Below are 14,014 nucleotides of genomic sequence, written 5' to 3' on the forward strand. Positions count from 1 at the left end.
AAGTATTGTGTGATTGGTCAGAAGTTGTAGGCGTGTTTATGCGGAAAACCCGGTGAGCTTTAATGAAGTCATTTTGCTTCTACTGCTCCTACTTTAACGCTGTAGGAGGAGGGAGGAGCTTCCAGGGAGTTTTGAACCGAGTGCCTCGTGGACGATGAAAGGTGTTTGAAAACAAACGTCTCATGACCGCGAACCGACTTCTTGACAAATTATGGGGTATGACAGAGCCTTTACATTCCTGTTATACAGCTGCTCAGTTAGAGCACAGGTGGATCTGTGACCATGACCTTTGACCTTGAACTTTTACCGGATCACCACCAAAACTGAATCACTTGCTCCTTTTTGCATGGTTGACGTTTCCTGAAAATTTCATGAAAATCCGTTCAAAACGTTTTGTGCAATGACAAACAGGCGCTGCCGAAAACAAACCCTACTTGGCAGAGGTAACAAAAAAAATAATCAAAAGATCATAATTTTGTCAAATGAAAAGGAGTGTGAGAAGATGAAAACTAACATAGAAAAACAAAATGAGACAAAAAAGGAGACTCAAACTGATCACAGAAACCAAAAGTCTTTAAAATGTGGGGAATTTCTTATCGCAAAATGACTTCTAAAAGCTAGAGCAGCTATAAGGACATGAAAAAAAGTGACAAATCAAATAAACATACACAAATAAAACCAAAAGTTGGTTCAAACAAAGCAAAATAAATACTATAATGACATAAAAATGATCAGGTGATATAAATAAACAATAAAAGAGACAGGCTAGCCTCAAAGTGACAAAAATGTTGCAACATCAACAAAATGGCGACCTAAAAGGAGCCTCAGACTGTAGCTTTATGGTTTATTTGGCTTCTCCGTAGGTAGGAACATCCATCACATATCAGAACCCTTTGTTTCATTAATTCTTCCTTGTTTTCTTACCATCACCGTCTTTGTGTGTGTTCAGAACTTGCACGCGAGTGTGATGAAGTTCAGGGTCACGTTTGTGCAGAACAAAACCTTTTAAAGCGCTCCAGTTACATCCAGTCATGAGAAAAACAAGAGACCAAAGTAGAGAAGTTTACCCAGAATGCACAGCAGCATGTTTGGAGAAACCCAAACAGCATGTCAGCAGAAACACCTCATAGCAACTGTCAGCACGGTGGTGGAGGGCTGATGGTTTGGGCTTCTTTCAGTCACTGAGTCCACCATGAACTCCTCTGTAGACCACAGGACTCTGGAGTCAGATGTGAGACTGTGTTTGTAAATCCATGAGGTTCGACATCATCTGAAGCAACAGAGGACTCAGGGCACAACCACGATGACTCACTGAAATGACATGAATTAGTTTATATGAATGTTGATTGTTCACGCTGCACAAACACATTCAAAACACAAGATTTTAGCATAGAGTTGACCTTTTTATCAAATTCCAGTGAGGTGTTGTAGTTTTGGAGCTGGACCAGCACTACTGTGGTCCGGATGCAAAAAAGTGCTGAAGTCGCCCTTCATTGAGGTTTCACAAATTAGATAAAGGTTTCACAGATCACACAGTTGGTTTTAAATGTTCTGCAATCAGTGCAGAATAATCTGGTCCAGGTTTGAAGTGTCTAGGTGTTGTAGTTTTTTAACTAGAGCAGATTAAAGATGCTGAAGGTAGTGAAAAATTAGGTGGAATCGCCCTTGAGCCATTTTCCAAATCGGAAGCTGCAATCGGAAGCCAACTTCAGCTTCATGGAATTGAAGGAGAATATTTTTAGCAAGTTACCTTGGTTGTGTTTCACTGTAAGTGGCGCTCTTCTTCTTCTGGTCTTTATTTTAGCAGTAAGGTAGCAAAGCTGCACTCTTCTTCGTAGACATTGAGTTTGGCCGCAGCTGCACACAGTTGCAGCTCCTCCTACAGTAAACTGGTGGAGCTACGCAGAGAACCACGCCGCTCAAAAGAGTTGTTTTGATTATTTTTTTTATATACACAGCAGAAAAATACTGACGTCCGGACCTCGGTGTCCTCAATGGTAGCTACGGCTCTGATTGTGTGTTGTGTTACCATATGTCAAAAAACACTTCCTTGTCCCCAGAACTTTAGTAGAACTCTCGTTCGATTGCCTAGAAAGTCAGATTCGTTTGGGGAGGTGTAAACGCGCAATCAAACTCTGATGGGGACCAAAAAAGGCAAACTCTGGTCCACCTAAAAACTTCGGTCTCGGTTCGGTTGAAGTGAACTCTGGCGCGATTCAAATGCATATGTGAATGCTAGTGGACTGGAGACCGCTCCAAAAGCAGGAAGCGAACTACAGCACACGGCCTTCTGGGTAAATACAACCAAAACAAGCACGCCTTACTACCACTAATGGGAGAAATGGCTCGTGGTTTGTTTGACACACGTACCACAGACAAAACAGAAATCCTAAAACCGCTAACATTTGATGCCACTCCAGCGCTCAGTGTCTTCTTCAGAGGTTTTCGTGTCGTTTCCTTCAGTAGTTCTTGGTGCAGCGCCACCAGAGGCGAGGAGGGGGGGTAACAGGTCGCTCAAAGGGTTTGTCTTGATTGACTTAGTGCAGTGAGAATGAGAACCACAGCAGCTGAAAATGGAACAAATGTTAACAATTTGGTCCCAAATTGAACAGGTTCTAACGGACTATCAGGTGTGAATACAGCCTAAAAGAGTAAAAAGGTGGAACGCTCCTTCCAGGTTGGGAGTCTTTGCCTCAAACGGAGGAGTTTCTCGGAGCATCTTGTTCACAGTGTGGGAAGGAGCTGGAGATGGCTGAATGGGTTGGGGGCCTCATCCGTTGCTTCCTCATAGACTCCTTCCTCTGGAAGGGGCTTTAGGGATGTCCTGAGACCCCGGGGCAGACCCAGAACTCACTGGAAGGAATACATATCCTCTCTGCTTTTGGGAACACCTTGGGATCCCTCCCTAGAGCTGGAGAGCTTCGCTGGGAAGAGGGACGTCATCACAAACACCAGCTGCAGCAGAGGTTTTCGTTTGTTTCATGGAAAACATCAGCCTAGCATCTCCCACGAGCCTGTACGTTCCTTTGAAACCGCACACCTGCAAGTGAAATGAGGTTTTGGGGTGGTGGTGGGGGTTTCTGTCATTAAATGAGTTCGAACTTGGTTTGATGAAATGTGCTCCTTTTAAAAAAAACTTTGGTATTTTTACAGTTTGTGATCTATTTCGGCTGTATGACTGATGGATTTGTTCCCATCACGCTCCACTACAGGACGCTGATTTTACTGGTCTCGTCCTCCTCCTCCTCCTTCTTCTTCTTCTTCCTCCTCCTTCCTCCTCCTCCTCCTCCTCAGGCAGCCAGTACACCCTCGCTGAAGGTTATTACTCTCTTCATGCTGGTTAGATTTGCATGAATGGCCGCTTTTGTTCGTCCCCGTTTCCCACGACCCGGCATTCGCCTGGCAGTCGCGTGGCTCTGGAACTCCCCCTCCCTCCCCCCCTGCATTAAGGTGGGGATAAGGGTGAGGAGACGGGGGGAGAAGGACATCTGGTCAGTCTGACATCTGTTGGCAGCAAAGGTACAAAACAAAAAAAAAGAAAGAAAAGAAATTGGGATCAAATGAGACTGCTGTGTGAGAGTGCAGCTGAACTTCCCTGCTGCTGTTTATCTCCCTCTGCTGAAAGGCAAAGGCGGGTGATAATGTTTTCACCTCTGTGTGTGTGTGTGTGTGTGTGTGTGTGTGTGTGTGTGTGTGTGTCTGTCACCAAAGTTTTTCATGGACCACTGGACAAATGTTAATGAAACTCTCAGAAATTGATCAGTGGGTGTACATCTACAGCAGACTAACTTTTGAAGTCAATCTGATTCAAGATGGCCGCCACAGTCAATTGACCTTAAAAAACAACAGCACAAAATTGGCTCTGACTCAGTCAGTTTTACTGTCATTGACCTAAAATGTGTTGTGATAAAAGCTGATATTGACCCCAACCTATGTTTTCTGTGTGCTACCACATCATGTAGGATCTCTGTTTAAAAATTTGCCATTAACTATTTGGTGTCAGCCTTGTTAGCAAAATATCTTGTGAACTACAAAACGAATTTTAACGAAACTCTTGGGAAATAATCCCTGGATGTACCTCTACAACTTATTAACTTTTGGAACCAGCTTATATCAAGATCATCCCCACAACCAGCTGACCTTTGAAAACACAAAAATAGCTATAATTCGGTCAATTTTACAAATATCGTGCTAGAATTTGGTGTGTTAGTAGCTGAGAGCCATTCACAACACATACTCAAAGTGCTACTCATGGCACAGAGTGTTTGCTTAATACTTGGCATCAACTGTTGGTGTCAACCTGGTTTGTCTGTTAGCAAAATATACCATGAACCATTGGACGGATTGTAATGAAACTTTTAGGAAATAATCGATGGATGTACATCTACAACTGGTTGACTTTTGGAGTCGATTCCTAACAAGATGGCCGCCACAGCTAATCGACATTAGCAAACGCACAAATGCCTTTAACACAGCCAATTTTATAGGTATCAAGCTGAAATTTGTCGTGGTAGTAGCTGAGAGTCGTTCACCACACATACTCTGAGCGTGATGCCAGCGTTACACGCAAGGCGGCAGGGGAGGAAATGCGAGGCCTTCAATTAAATGACATTTTATAGTTGAAAATAAAAACTTGTGACCTGCTTCCGGTCAGGTGATGTGTCTCAGGTTTTCTGCAGGTAGCTCAGTGTTTTGTTGCTCCATGGGTGAAAGGGCTGACGGGGGAGGGTGATACCCTTTTGTCCCCAGGGTACAAAAGGGTAATTGGACACTTTTGTTCACAAGTGGAAGAAAATGAAACTGCAGTTGTTGTTGTTGTTGTTGTTTATGTTGTTATTGTTGTTGTTGTCCGGATGGGCGGGGGGAGACCGGTGCGCGGTTTCAGGCCGGACATCTGTCGCCGGGTGAGAGCGCCCGGGTGTCCCGGGGTCCCTGAATGGAGCCGCTGACCTGTCAGCCCTGACTGATGGGATCCCGTGTGTGGGAAAATCCTGCCGGCTTTCACATGCTAATCGAGGCCCTATATAAATAAGAGCGTCGCGGCGCGCCGAGGACCCTAGAGGCGCGAGGATCGGTGGCAGCAGCGCGCGGACATGACCGCCTCTGGCCCGGCGCGCGGCCCGGACAAACAGCCCAGCGCCAAGGACGAGAGGAAGGTATTTATCTCCCTGTCCGCTCGGGCGCTTCGCGTCTGTCCGCCTTCATGGGCTTTATTTAATTATTGTTTATTTGTTTATGTCTGGTTTCCAGCTGAGAAAGCCGCTCATCGAGAGGAAACGACGGGAGAGGATCAACAACTGCTTGGACCAGCTGAAAGAAACCGTGGTCGGAGCCTTCAGGCTTGACGTGAGTACCAGCAGCACATGCTCTGTCCTTCCTCTGCGTCTCAACAAAGAAGGCTGGGCTCACTGCGAGGACTCGTGTTTCCTGACAGCAATCCAAGCTGGAGAAGGCTGACATCCTGGAGATGACGGTGAAACACCTGCAGAACATCCAGAGCAACAAAGTGAAAGGTGAGAGAGAAAGAAACCAGCTCTGAGTGTGGTTCCTGTCGTCTTTGGGCTGGAGTGAAAAGACCAGTGTCTGAGAGGGGAGGTGTAAGACCCGCAGCAGACAGCAGGGGGCAGCATCGGCACACCAGCTGCTGTTCTGCTGCATCCAGCTGATGGGATGATGGAAAACTGCCCTTTGTGACAAATCTTCTGTTTTTATTTTACAGAGAAACACACAGATTCATTCTGACCAGACAAACTGCATCAAATACAGCGCGAGCACTGAGTTGTTAAAGCTAAAAGCAGCTAAACACGGGCTAAAAGCTAAAAGGAGCATAATGTGAGCTCAATGCCAAAAGTGGTAAAACACTAATTTAAAGTATAAAGGTTAGTTAAAAGTAGCGAAAGGCTGGATAAATTATAAAAGTAGCAAAAGGTGAGTAAAAGCTACAAGTAGCTAAAGATGTGCTAAAAGCTAAAACAAGCATAATCCGAGCAAAATGTCAAAAGTAGTAAAACACTAGCTAAAAGTAGCTAAAAGTTAGTTAACAGCTAAAAGTGGCTAAAGACGGGCTAAAAGCTAAAACAAGCGTAATGCAAGCTAAATGTCAAAACTAGTAAAATACTAGCTAAAAGCTAAAATCTGCAAAAGGTTAGTTAAAAGCTAAAAGTAAAAAAAATGTAGCAAAATGTTACCTAAAAGTGAGAGCAAAAGGGCAACTATGCTAAAAATATCAGAAGGCTGGATGAAATCTAAAAGCAGCAAAATGCTAGTTATAAGCTAAAAGTAACAAAAGGCTAGCTTAAATCTAAAAGTAGTAAAAACTACAAGAAGACAAAACTATAAGAATCTAAAAACAGATCTGTATGCTGAAGCAGATTTCAGAGAGAACAATGTTTTTGAAGGAATTTATGAGAGCTCAATGTGTTTCTATTGGGGAAATGTAAACAAAATTATATATTTTCCACGTCCTGAATGAGCTGAACACTTTGATAAATGAATGGTTAAAATAGCCCAAAATGTGCAGCAATAGTTACAACTTACAGAAAAATAAATAAAAAAACAATAGTGTGAATGCTGAATCGGCCTTCACACAAACAAAGCTTAAATGTAGGTTTTGCTGTAACCACCAGAGGTCCCTGTGACACAAACGCCCTCTCTCTCCCTCTGATCCAGATCCAGCTGTGGGCCTGGAGGCCCAGCAGAGATACAGCACGGGCTACATCCAGTGCATGCACGAGGTCCACAACATGCTGCTGACCTGCGACTGGATGGACAAAACCCTGGGCTCCCGTCTGCTCAACCACCTCCTGAAGTCCCTGCCCAGGTCCGGCGATGAGCTCGCCCAGCCTAGACGGGACGGCCCCCTGTCGTCGGGCCGAGGCACCCAAGGCCCAGCCGTTAGAGGGGCCCCCCCGGGTGGGAGGCAGCAGCACCGGACGGAGGGGCCCACCTGCCACGAGCCTGGGCTGCAGGAGAGGCTCCGCCGCTCCCACCTGGGGGTGCTGGAGATGTGGAGACCCTGGTAGACTGGTGTTAGACCATCTGCTGTTTTGTATCTTATAGATATGCTGCTCAGGAGACATGTGGGGTGGTTCTGTTCCAGTGATTATTACTGTAGGTGTGTTATAAGGATTCTATACAGACCTTTTCTCAGTACTTCCCTTAAGAAGTCAACTTCTTGTAGCCTGCTTATAGAAGGCTCTTATTAATCTTTCATGTATTTATTGTATTAACAACCTTATTTATTTCATAATATAAGACATGACTTTGCTTTTTAAACCACCTGCTTGGCATTGCATAGATTTCTGTCTTCCCTATTCACCTAATATTTAACCTAAGCATTAATATTAATAAAGATTATTACAAAGTTTATTGTCTTATCAGTTGTGTTTTGACCTTTTTTTTTTAGTTTTGCATAAAATGAGTGCGCAAAAGCTTCCATTGGTCACATAAAATGTCACAGCACCCGCCGGTATTTTGAAAGCTTCACTCAGGTCTCAGAAAATTTGGTTTGAGCTTGTTTAGCGCATTTTTATACGACGATTAGGACATAAAGCAGCTCCGAGTTAGAGACATTTTAACTTGGGAAAAAAAGAAAAAAAAAACCCACAGGTGATGTAGATTGTTAGGTATGGCCTAAAAGAAAGGTAAGTACGATAAAGGCACAGAGGAAAATCTGTGCTCATTTATCATCTGTGTTAAGGCTGCCGTATCATGAGCAGTGTGGGACGGGTGGCTGATGGCTGCCGCATGCTTACAAGTCAAGATAGCCTTACACCCACAAAATCATTTGCTTGACCCAGTTAAAGCCAGTTTTTTAGCGACACATAGTACGATCACTGATATCACGATTAGGTGGCGCTCTGGGCCTTCTGTGTCAGGCAGAGCCTAGGATCTATAAGAGTCGACGATTTCTTTCTTTGAGGCTTCTCTCTGCTTCATCCAAAAGATGTTGTAAACAGAAGTCCCAGTGCTGGCCTTGTAAAAAAAAATTCTGCCTTATTAAGAATAAGTAGTTAAATTCTAGTTCTTTTGTAGCATCATCATTTAAAGGTTGAATTGTCTGAGTTGTCCATCCTCTGGGATAAAAGAACCGGAAGGGGGCCGAGGGTTGTTTAGACAAGAGGTAATGTTTCTGCCCAGTTTCGAACTGGGGACCTATTGCGTGTGAGGCGAACGTGATAACTACTACACTACAGAAACTGGTTGATAGGTTATACCTAATAAGGCCATCAGGTCCAGCTACCATCATGTCACTAAGCAAATATATTACAGTATAAGGTACTGAGGTAATCGGGTTGTTTTATTTGACCTGATTAAGGTCAAATAAAACAAAAGACAAGTAAATTATTACAGTAAATACATGGATACATTACTTAAAATGCACAAATAATTCATGTTTTGTGGATAACTCCCGTCCCACACCAAATTGTAGTTCAATAGCTGAAAAAAGTGACTCAGTTATAACCAATGACATATATATAAGTCATTGGTTATAACCTTTTTTTTGTGTTGGCTAAGATTGAAAAGCTCTGGCAGCCATTTTGAATCACGTTGTCTCCAAATGTTAACCAGCTGTAAATGTGCGTCCAGTGATTACTTTCTGAAACCTCAGCACAGAGCAACACAGTTTATTAAAAATGGAAAGCTGTTGCAAAGTTTTGGGGTCACCACAGCAGAGGCACGGTGTCTCTTACTGACTAATCTAGAACATGGAACATCCAAAAGGAGCTGTTCAAAACAAAAATCTAGGAGATGTTGGACTAAAAGGAGGACACAGCAGTTTAGACAAGTATTCAGGAGCTGGATCATGCAAAGCTTTAAAAACATAGATTTTCAAAAAATCTATTTTGTATTTAACAAGTACAGGAGTGATGCTGGTTCGGTTCCTGGTACCACTTAGGAGTCTGGACGTATATTCTGACCTGAGACAAGAAAGACTGACAAATGCCCAAATAAAGACAGCTACAATAATCCAAGCAGCAGGTGATTAATGCTGTGAGAACTGTCTTCATGATGTTGACAATGGATTTCAGCTTAGAAAAAAAAGCAACTCATTACCACAGAGTTAATCTGTTTATTAAACTCCTAGAATCCTGGACCAAAAATCAAATGATAATGGTTTAAAGTGGGATCCTAAATTTTCTAATGATAAATATATTTCAGACTTCCTGTCATGTTTCTGAAGACAGACAGTATTTCAATGTGTATTGATGCAGAGGGTACATAGATCTATGTATCTGCTTAACAATGAAAGAAATTATTGGATTTGTGGACGACATGACCCAAAGGAAACAATAAAATTGGCCCCATGACGGATCCTGGAGGGACTCCACAATCGATTGACGTTGTATAGACAAAAGCAGTTTAACAGAGACAGATCTGTATAATACAAACGTGAACCTTTAAAGGACAATATACTGAATATTAATGATTTAGGAATGACCAATCACATTAAAATAAAAACATCTGGAGTAGCAACATTTTAGGAAGCTAAACACAAAGCAAGTAACAAAGAAATGAAAGAAAAAAGACAGAAACGAAGCCACAAACCAAAGAAGGAACAAAGGAAGGAAGAACCTAAGTGAAAGAAAGAACATACAAAGAAAGGGAGGAAAAGAAGGGTGGAAGAAACAAAAAAAAAAAAAACGAAGAAATGAACAGTCCGGTAGGAAGGATGTCAAGTGAAATTTATTTTTAACAACATTAAACAAAAAAACAATGTTGAACAAACAGATATTGCAGCAAAGATTGAAAAACAACATTATATAAAAACAAAAAGAAAAGAAGCGGTCACACCTAGGGGAGGGTCTTGAAGCGATCTCCTGATATGCAGTTAAACTTGAAAATGATTGAGAAGCTTATTTCTCCAGAATTGTTACAACAGATTAAAGCAAATAGTTGTTGAGGATGTTAGGACATCCCGTGCTCTTGTTTAACGGTCTTATAATGTTGAATCTATAGCAGGGGTGTCCAGTCCTGGTCCTGAAGGGCCACTATCCTGCATGTTTTAGATGTTTCTCTGCTTTGACACACCTAATATGAAGGAATAAGTGATTAACAGGCTTCTGCATAAATTGGAGACCATCTAAAACACGCAGGATAGTGGCCCTCCAAAATAAACTGTACAGCAGAGCAGTCAAGTCTGTGTGGAAGGAAAGCATGATTGTATTTCTTAATAAGAGCCCTCAGCAGCTTTCTGTCAAAGGAAAGAAGCAGTTATGTTTACTACAGTAAAAAAAAAAATCATTTTCAGAAACATAAGAGTGTCCTCCCGCTCTTGTTTCCGTTCTGACTGGGCCCCCACATGGAGCCAGGCGGCGGCTCTGAAGACAGAAGGACAGAGAGAGAGGGGGACGCCTGCTCCCTCGGCGGAGCTCGCCAACAAAGGCGAGCCGAGAGACAGCTGCTCTCTCCACTGTCCAGGGCAGCAATGTGAGGGTGGCGAGGTGCCAAAAAAAGGCCCCCACTTCAAAGGTCTGCAGCGCTTCCTTCATTTGGGGACGTTTGGGTTTATAGTGCGCACCATGTCCTGCGCGTAAAAGCGCGCCCGTGAACTACTTCACTGCATTTTTTTTTACCTGGAAGCTCGCAGAGATGCTCGCTGGTTGTTCTCCCAGCAGACAGACCTGCTTCATTGTGCGAGTGATTAGCATGATAATGGAGTGTACAGAACATGTATAATAAGGAGGGCAAAGGGCTGAGGGCTGCCATTTGACAAAAACAAATAGACATTGGAACTACCCAGACGCAAAAGCGCACCCTCGTTTATTATTTTTTTTCAAAAACAACACCAACAAAAGCTCCTGGCGTTGAATTTTAACACGGCAGCCTCATATTTGTCGTGTTCACTCACAGAGACATCACATCTGAGGAGAAATGACTGTATCAACAGAACCATCTCTCACGCAGCGGGGGCAGTCAGAACGCTGCTGCACACAAATAAGAAGTCACCAAACAACTGAGAGAACAAACGAGGCGCAGGCCAACACCTGTCGCTTTCTTTGGAGAAGGGCCCTTAATTCCCTCGGCTGATTCAGTTTGGGCCGAGGGGCCGCCAGCAGCAGCTGCCAACTGAAGGCATCGAGTTACATCCGCCCAGCAGTCGGCTCGATCTGCTGAGGCTCGGACACGAACGTCCGCAGGAGCAGGGAGGTGGTCGGGCGGGCCGGAGCAGGGCGTCATTCTGATGGTTCTGAGGCGGGATTATAAACAGGATACAGGCTATGGGCTAGATGGTTCAATATTATGGGGCGCCGTTTGTAAAGGAGCTTGTGCTCAAAATTCATGCCTAAATTTTGTCACATTTAGCTTGAAACACTGTTTTAAAATGTAGTGTTGATTTTCTGATGTCACTTTTTACAACATTTAGCTANGTGGAGCCGTTTTCGACAGAAATTCGGCCTCTTGAGAATACGCCGCTGCGATACAACACCGGATTAGCTCATGAAACTGCACACCTGTTCAGCTCAATTAATTATGCATTTCCAAGAACACCTTGTGCCGTCGCAGTTCGCTTGAAACGATGAGCAGCTGCTGCCCTAGCTGGGCTTTTCCACTGCATGGAAAACTACATCAGTGGGGGAAGCGCCATTTTATTACAAGTCCGAGTCAAGATCCTGCTTTTAGAAAAGTTTTATCTTCCCTTGTGGGTTCTCTTGTGGTTGGGTGGAGCTTTTACTTATCTTTGCTCTGCAGGACACTGGGTTGATTGGTGTGATGTGGGACACCTGTGGGTTTACTGAAACCCCACGATGAATCCGCCGCCTTCGTTAGTTGAATTCATTTCCACAGCAGCTACGTTTATACAGATAATCCCAGATGTTTCAGTTCAAATCTAGGGATGAGGTTTAAACTGATTTAACTGTGTTTGAGCTGCAACTAAAACAATAAGTAGACTTTATTTTATTGTTGCTGTGCTCAGTGACCAGGCTAACTGCCATTAGCAATACAAGTTGGATTTAAACGCTATGGCGACATGTTTGCCAATCGTGGTTGCACAGTTCTGTGTGTATTTCAAGAGATCCAAACTAAGAGAAGAGACAACAAACAGTTAATTACAGCGTCTTTTCACGCACAAGTCAGCCATGTTGGATTCTGAGGTTCGAGCTGGTCTGAGCTCTCTGACCTTCCAAGATAGGAGTCCAAATTTAGGGGTCTTTCCGGCTGGTTTTTCCTGACTTTTTCCTGTTTTATCCTGCACCTGTGGACACCAGACACCACTGATCTGACTGAATTTTATGGTAAATTGTTGATTTGAACTTCTAATTAGATTTAATTTAAGCAGAAATCAATTCTTTCTTCATTTACATACGGTACGTCTCACTTTTGTTGGGGTCATCTGAGCCAGGGGTCATAACGATTGGGGGCATGTCCGGGTTTTGAACCCAGCCTTTCTAGCATACTAAAATTTAAAAGGGATCATCTGTTGGGGGATTTTTAGGCTCCGGGATAAGTCATACTTTAATCATTTTGTGTCTTTTAACAGTTTGTCACTCTGCACCCATATGTTTGACTAGATATTCGATTTATTCTTTTATAAATCAAAAAAAGTATAAAACAATACACACAATGTGTTTGACACGGTGCAAATATTAACACATTTTTGATGTGATAATACAAATTTGACTCACTAGATGATAGGACAAATGCAGAACTCCACAAAGATGTACATTTGTTTACATAAACTTGGATTTTTCTCTAATCTTTTATTTACAATGACTTATGCTAACATTTGAACATTAATTGAAATGGAATTAGTGTGAATTAGAGGTAAAAATACCCTCTTGATGAAGCCGCAAACAACATAAACATGAGACATATGTCATCAGAAGACAGAATGGCCAGAACTTCAGATTTAGTGATCTACAGTAAATAGTTATATCTGTTGTGTAACTTTTTTTTTATTAAAAATGTATCTTAAAGTAATGGATAACAGCTTATTTTAAAATTTAAAATGTAATAATGCATAACATTTGTCTTTAAAACATGGAGCTAAAAGTATGAAGCACAAACTAGAAACAGACAAGCAGAGTGACTTGGCACTTTTGCACCTTTGAATGTTTACTTCCTGCTGTACAAAAGTCCCATGTTCAGCTGAGGATTTGTGCCGAGTCATTGTTGTGACTCTGCGTCTCATAGCCTCTCAGCTCTTCTTCCTGTTTCTGTGTATTCTCTTTCTGGTTAGAGAGCAGCAGTGGGCGGGGAAAAAAAAAACTTGTGATCTTGTGACCACAGAGATGTTTACCTCAGCGATCAGCTGGCTGGAACCAGTTTGGGAAAATGGTGCAAGGAAGTCCAACTGTTTACTGGTGGTTATCAAGCACTTTTAGTTCTTGTTTCACTGAGCTGCTGTCACGTCCAAGTTGAACTTTATTAGGACGACATTATCAGAATCAAAAAGGGCTGCTTCCTTCTTCTTAAAAAAAGGGTCAACTTTTGGAATTAACCCTGTTCAAAATGGCCGCCACAAGAAAGCAATTATAGCAAACATAAATGGCTCAAACTAATCTTACAGATATCTATGTAAAACTCAGTGTGGTGGTAGCTGAGAGCCATCCACAACTTCTACTCTGAGCACTAACTGATCGATGTTTAAAAGTCTGCAGATACCGGAACCAACTCTGTCTGTTTGTTAGCAAAATATCTCATGAATCGCTGAAAGAAGAATGAAACTTTCAGTAAGTAATTGTTGGGTGGACATCAAGTTTGGACTCAGATCCATTCAAGGTGGCCGCCACATCCAACTAACCTAAGAAAACACAAAAATGGCTACAACTCTGCCAGTTTTACACACACAGAGCTCAGATTTAGTGTGGTAGTAGCTGAGCGTGGTCCCTAACGCATACTTTGAGCACAACACATTGAGCAACATCTTTGCTTAAAACCTTGGCCTTTGCTGTTGGGAGTCCATCCTGTTTGTCTGTTAGCAAAATATCTCATGAACCGCTCGACAGATTTCAATGAAACTCCCAGGAAGTAATCACTGGATGTACAAATACAACTGATTAACTTCTGA

General features: G+C 42.8%; 1 protein-coding gene across 1 annotated transcript; it reads left to right on the forward strand.

Moving 5' to 3' along the window:
- The first annotated feature begins 3,780 nt into the window (after positions 1–3,780).
- her8.2 (hairy-related 8.2) lies at positions 3,781–7,366 on the forward strand. The gene is made up of 4 exons (XM_017440223.3): positions 3,781–5,156; positions 5,251–5,346; positions 5,435–5,513; positions 6,670–7,366. Exons 1-4 carry the CDS (start codon positions 5,094–5,096, stop codon positions 7,020–7,022), a joined length of 591 nt encoding a protein of 196 aa, XP_017295712.1. The 5' UTR covers positions 3,781–5,093; the 3' UTR covers positions 7,023–7,366.
- Positions 7,367–14,014: the final 6,648 nt, after the last annotated feature.

Source organism: Kryptolebias marmoratus, linkage group LG2 (genome assembly GCF_001649575.2).
Source record: "Kryptolebias marmoratus isolate JLee-2015 linkage group LG2, ASM164957v2, whole genome shotgun sequence".
In the NCBI taxonomy this organism is placed as follows: domain Eukaryota; kingdom Metazoa; phylum Chordata; class Actinopteri; order Cyprinodontiformes; family Rivulidae; genus Kryptolebias; species Kryptolebias marmoratus.

Coding starts and splice junctions, on each gene's coding strand:
- her8.2 (XM_017440223.3), top strand. CDS start 5,094: ATGACCGCCTCTGGCCCGGCGCGCGGCCCGGACAAACAGCCCAGCGCC. Junction 5,347..5,434: donor TCGGAGCCTTCAGGCTTGAC/GTGAGTACCAGC, acceptor GTTTCCTGACAG/CAATCCAAGCTGGAGAAGGC. Junction 5,514..6,669: donor CCAGAGCAACAAAGTGAAAG/GTGAGAGAGAAA, acceptor CCTCTGATCCAG/ATCCAGCTGTGGGCCTGGAG.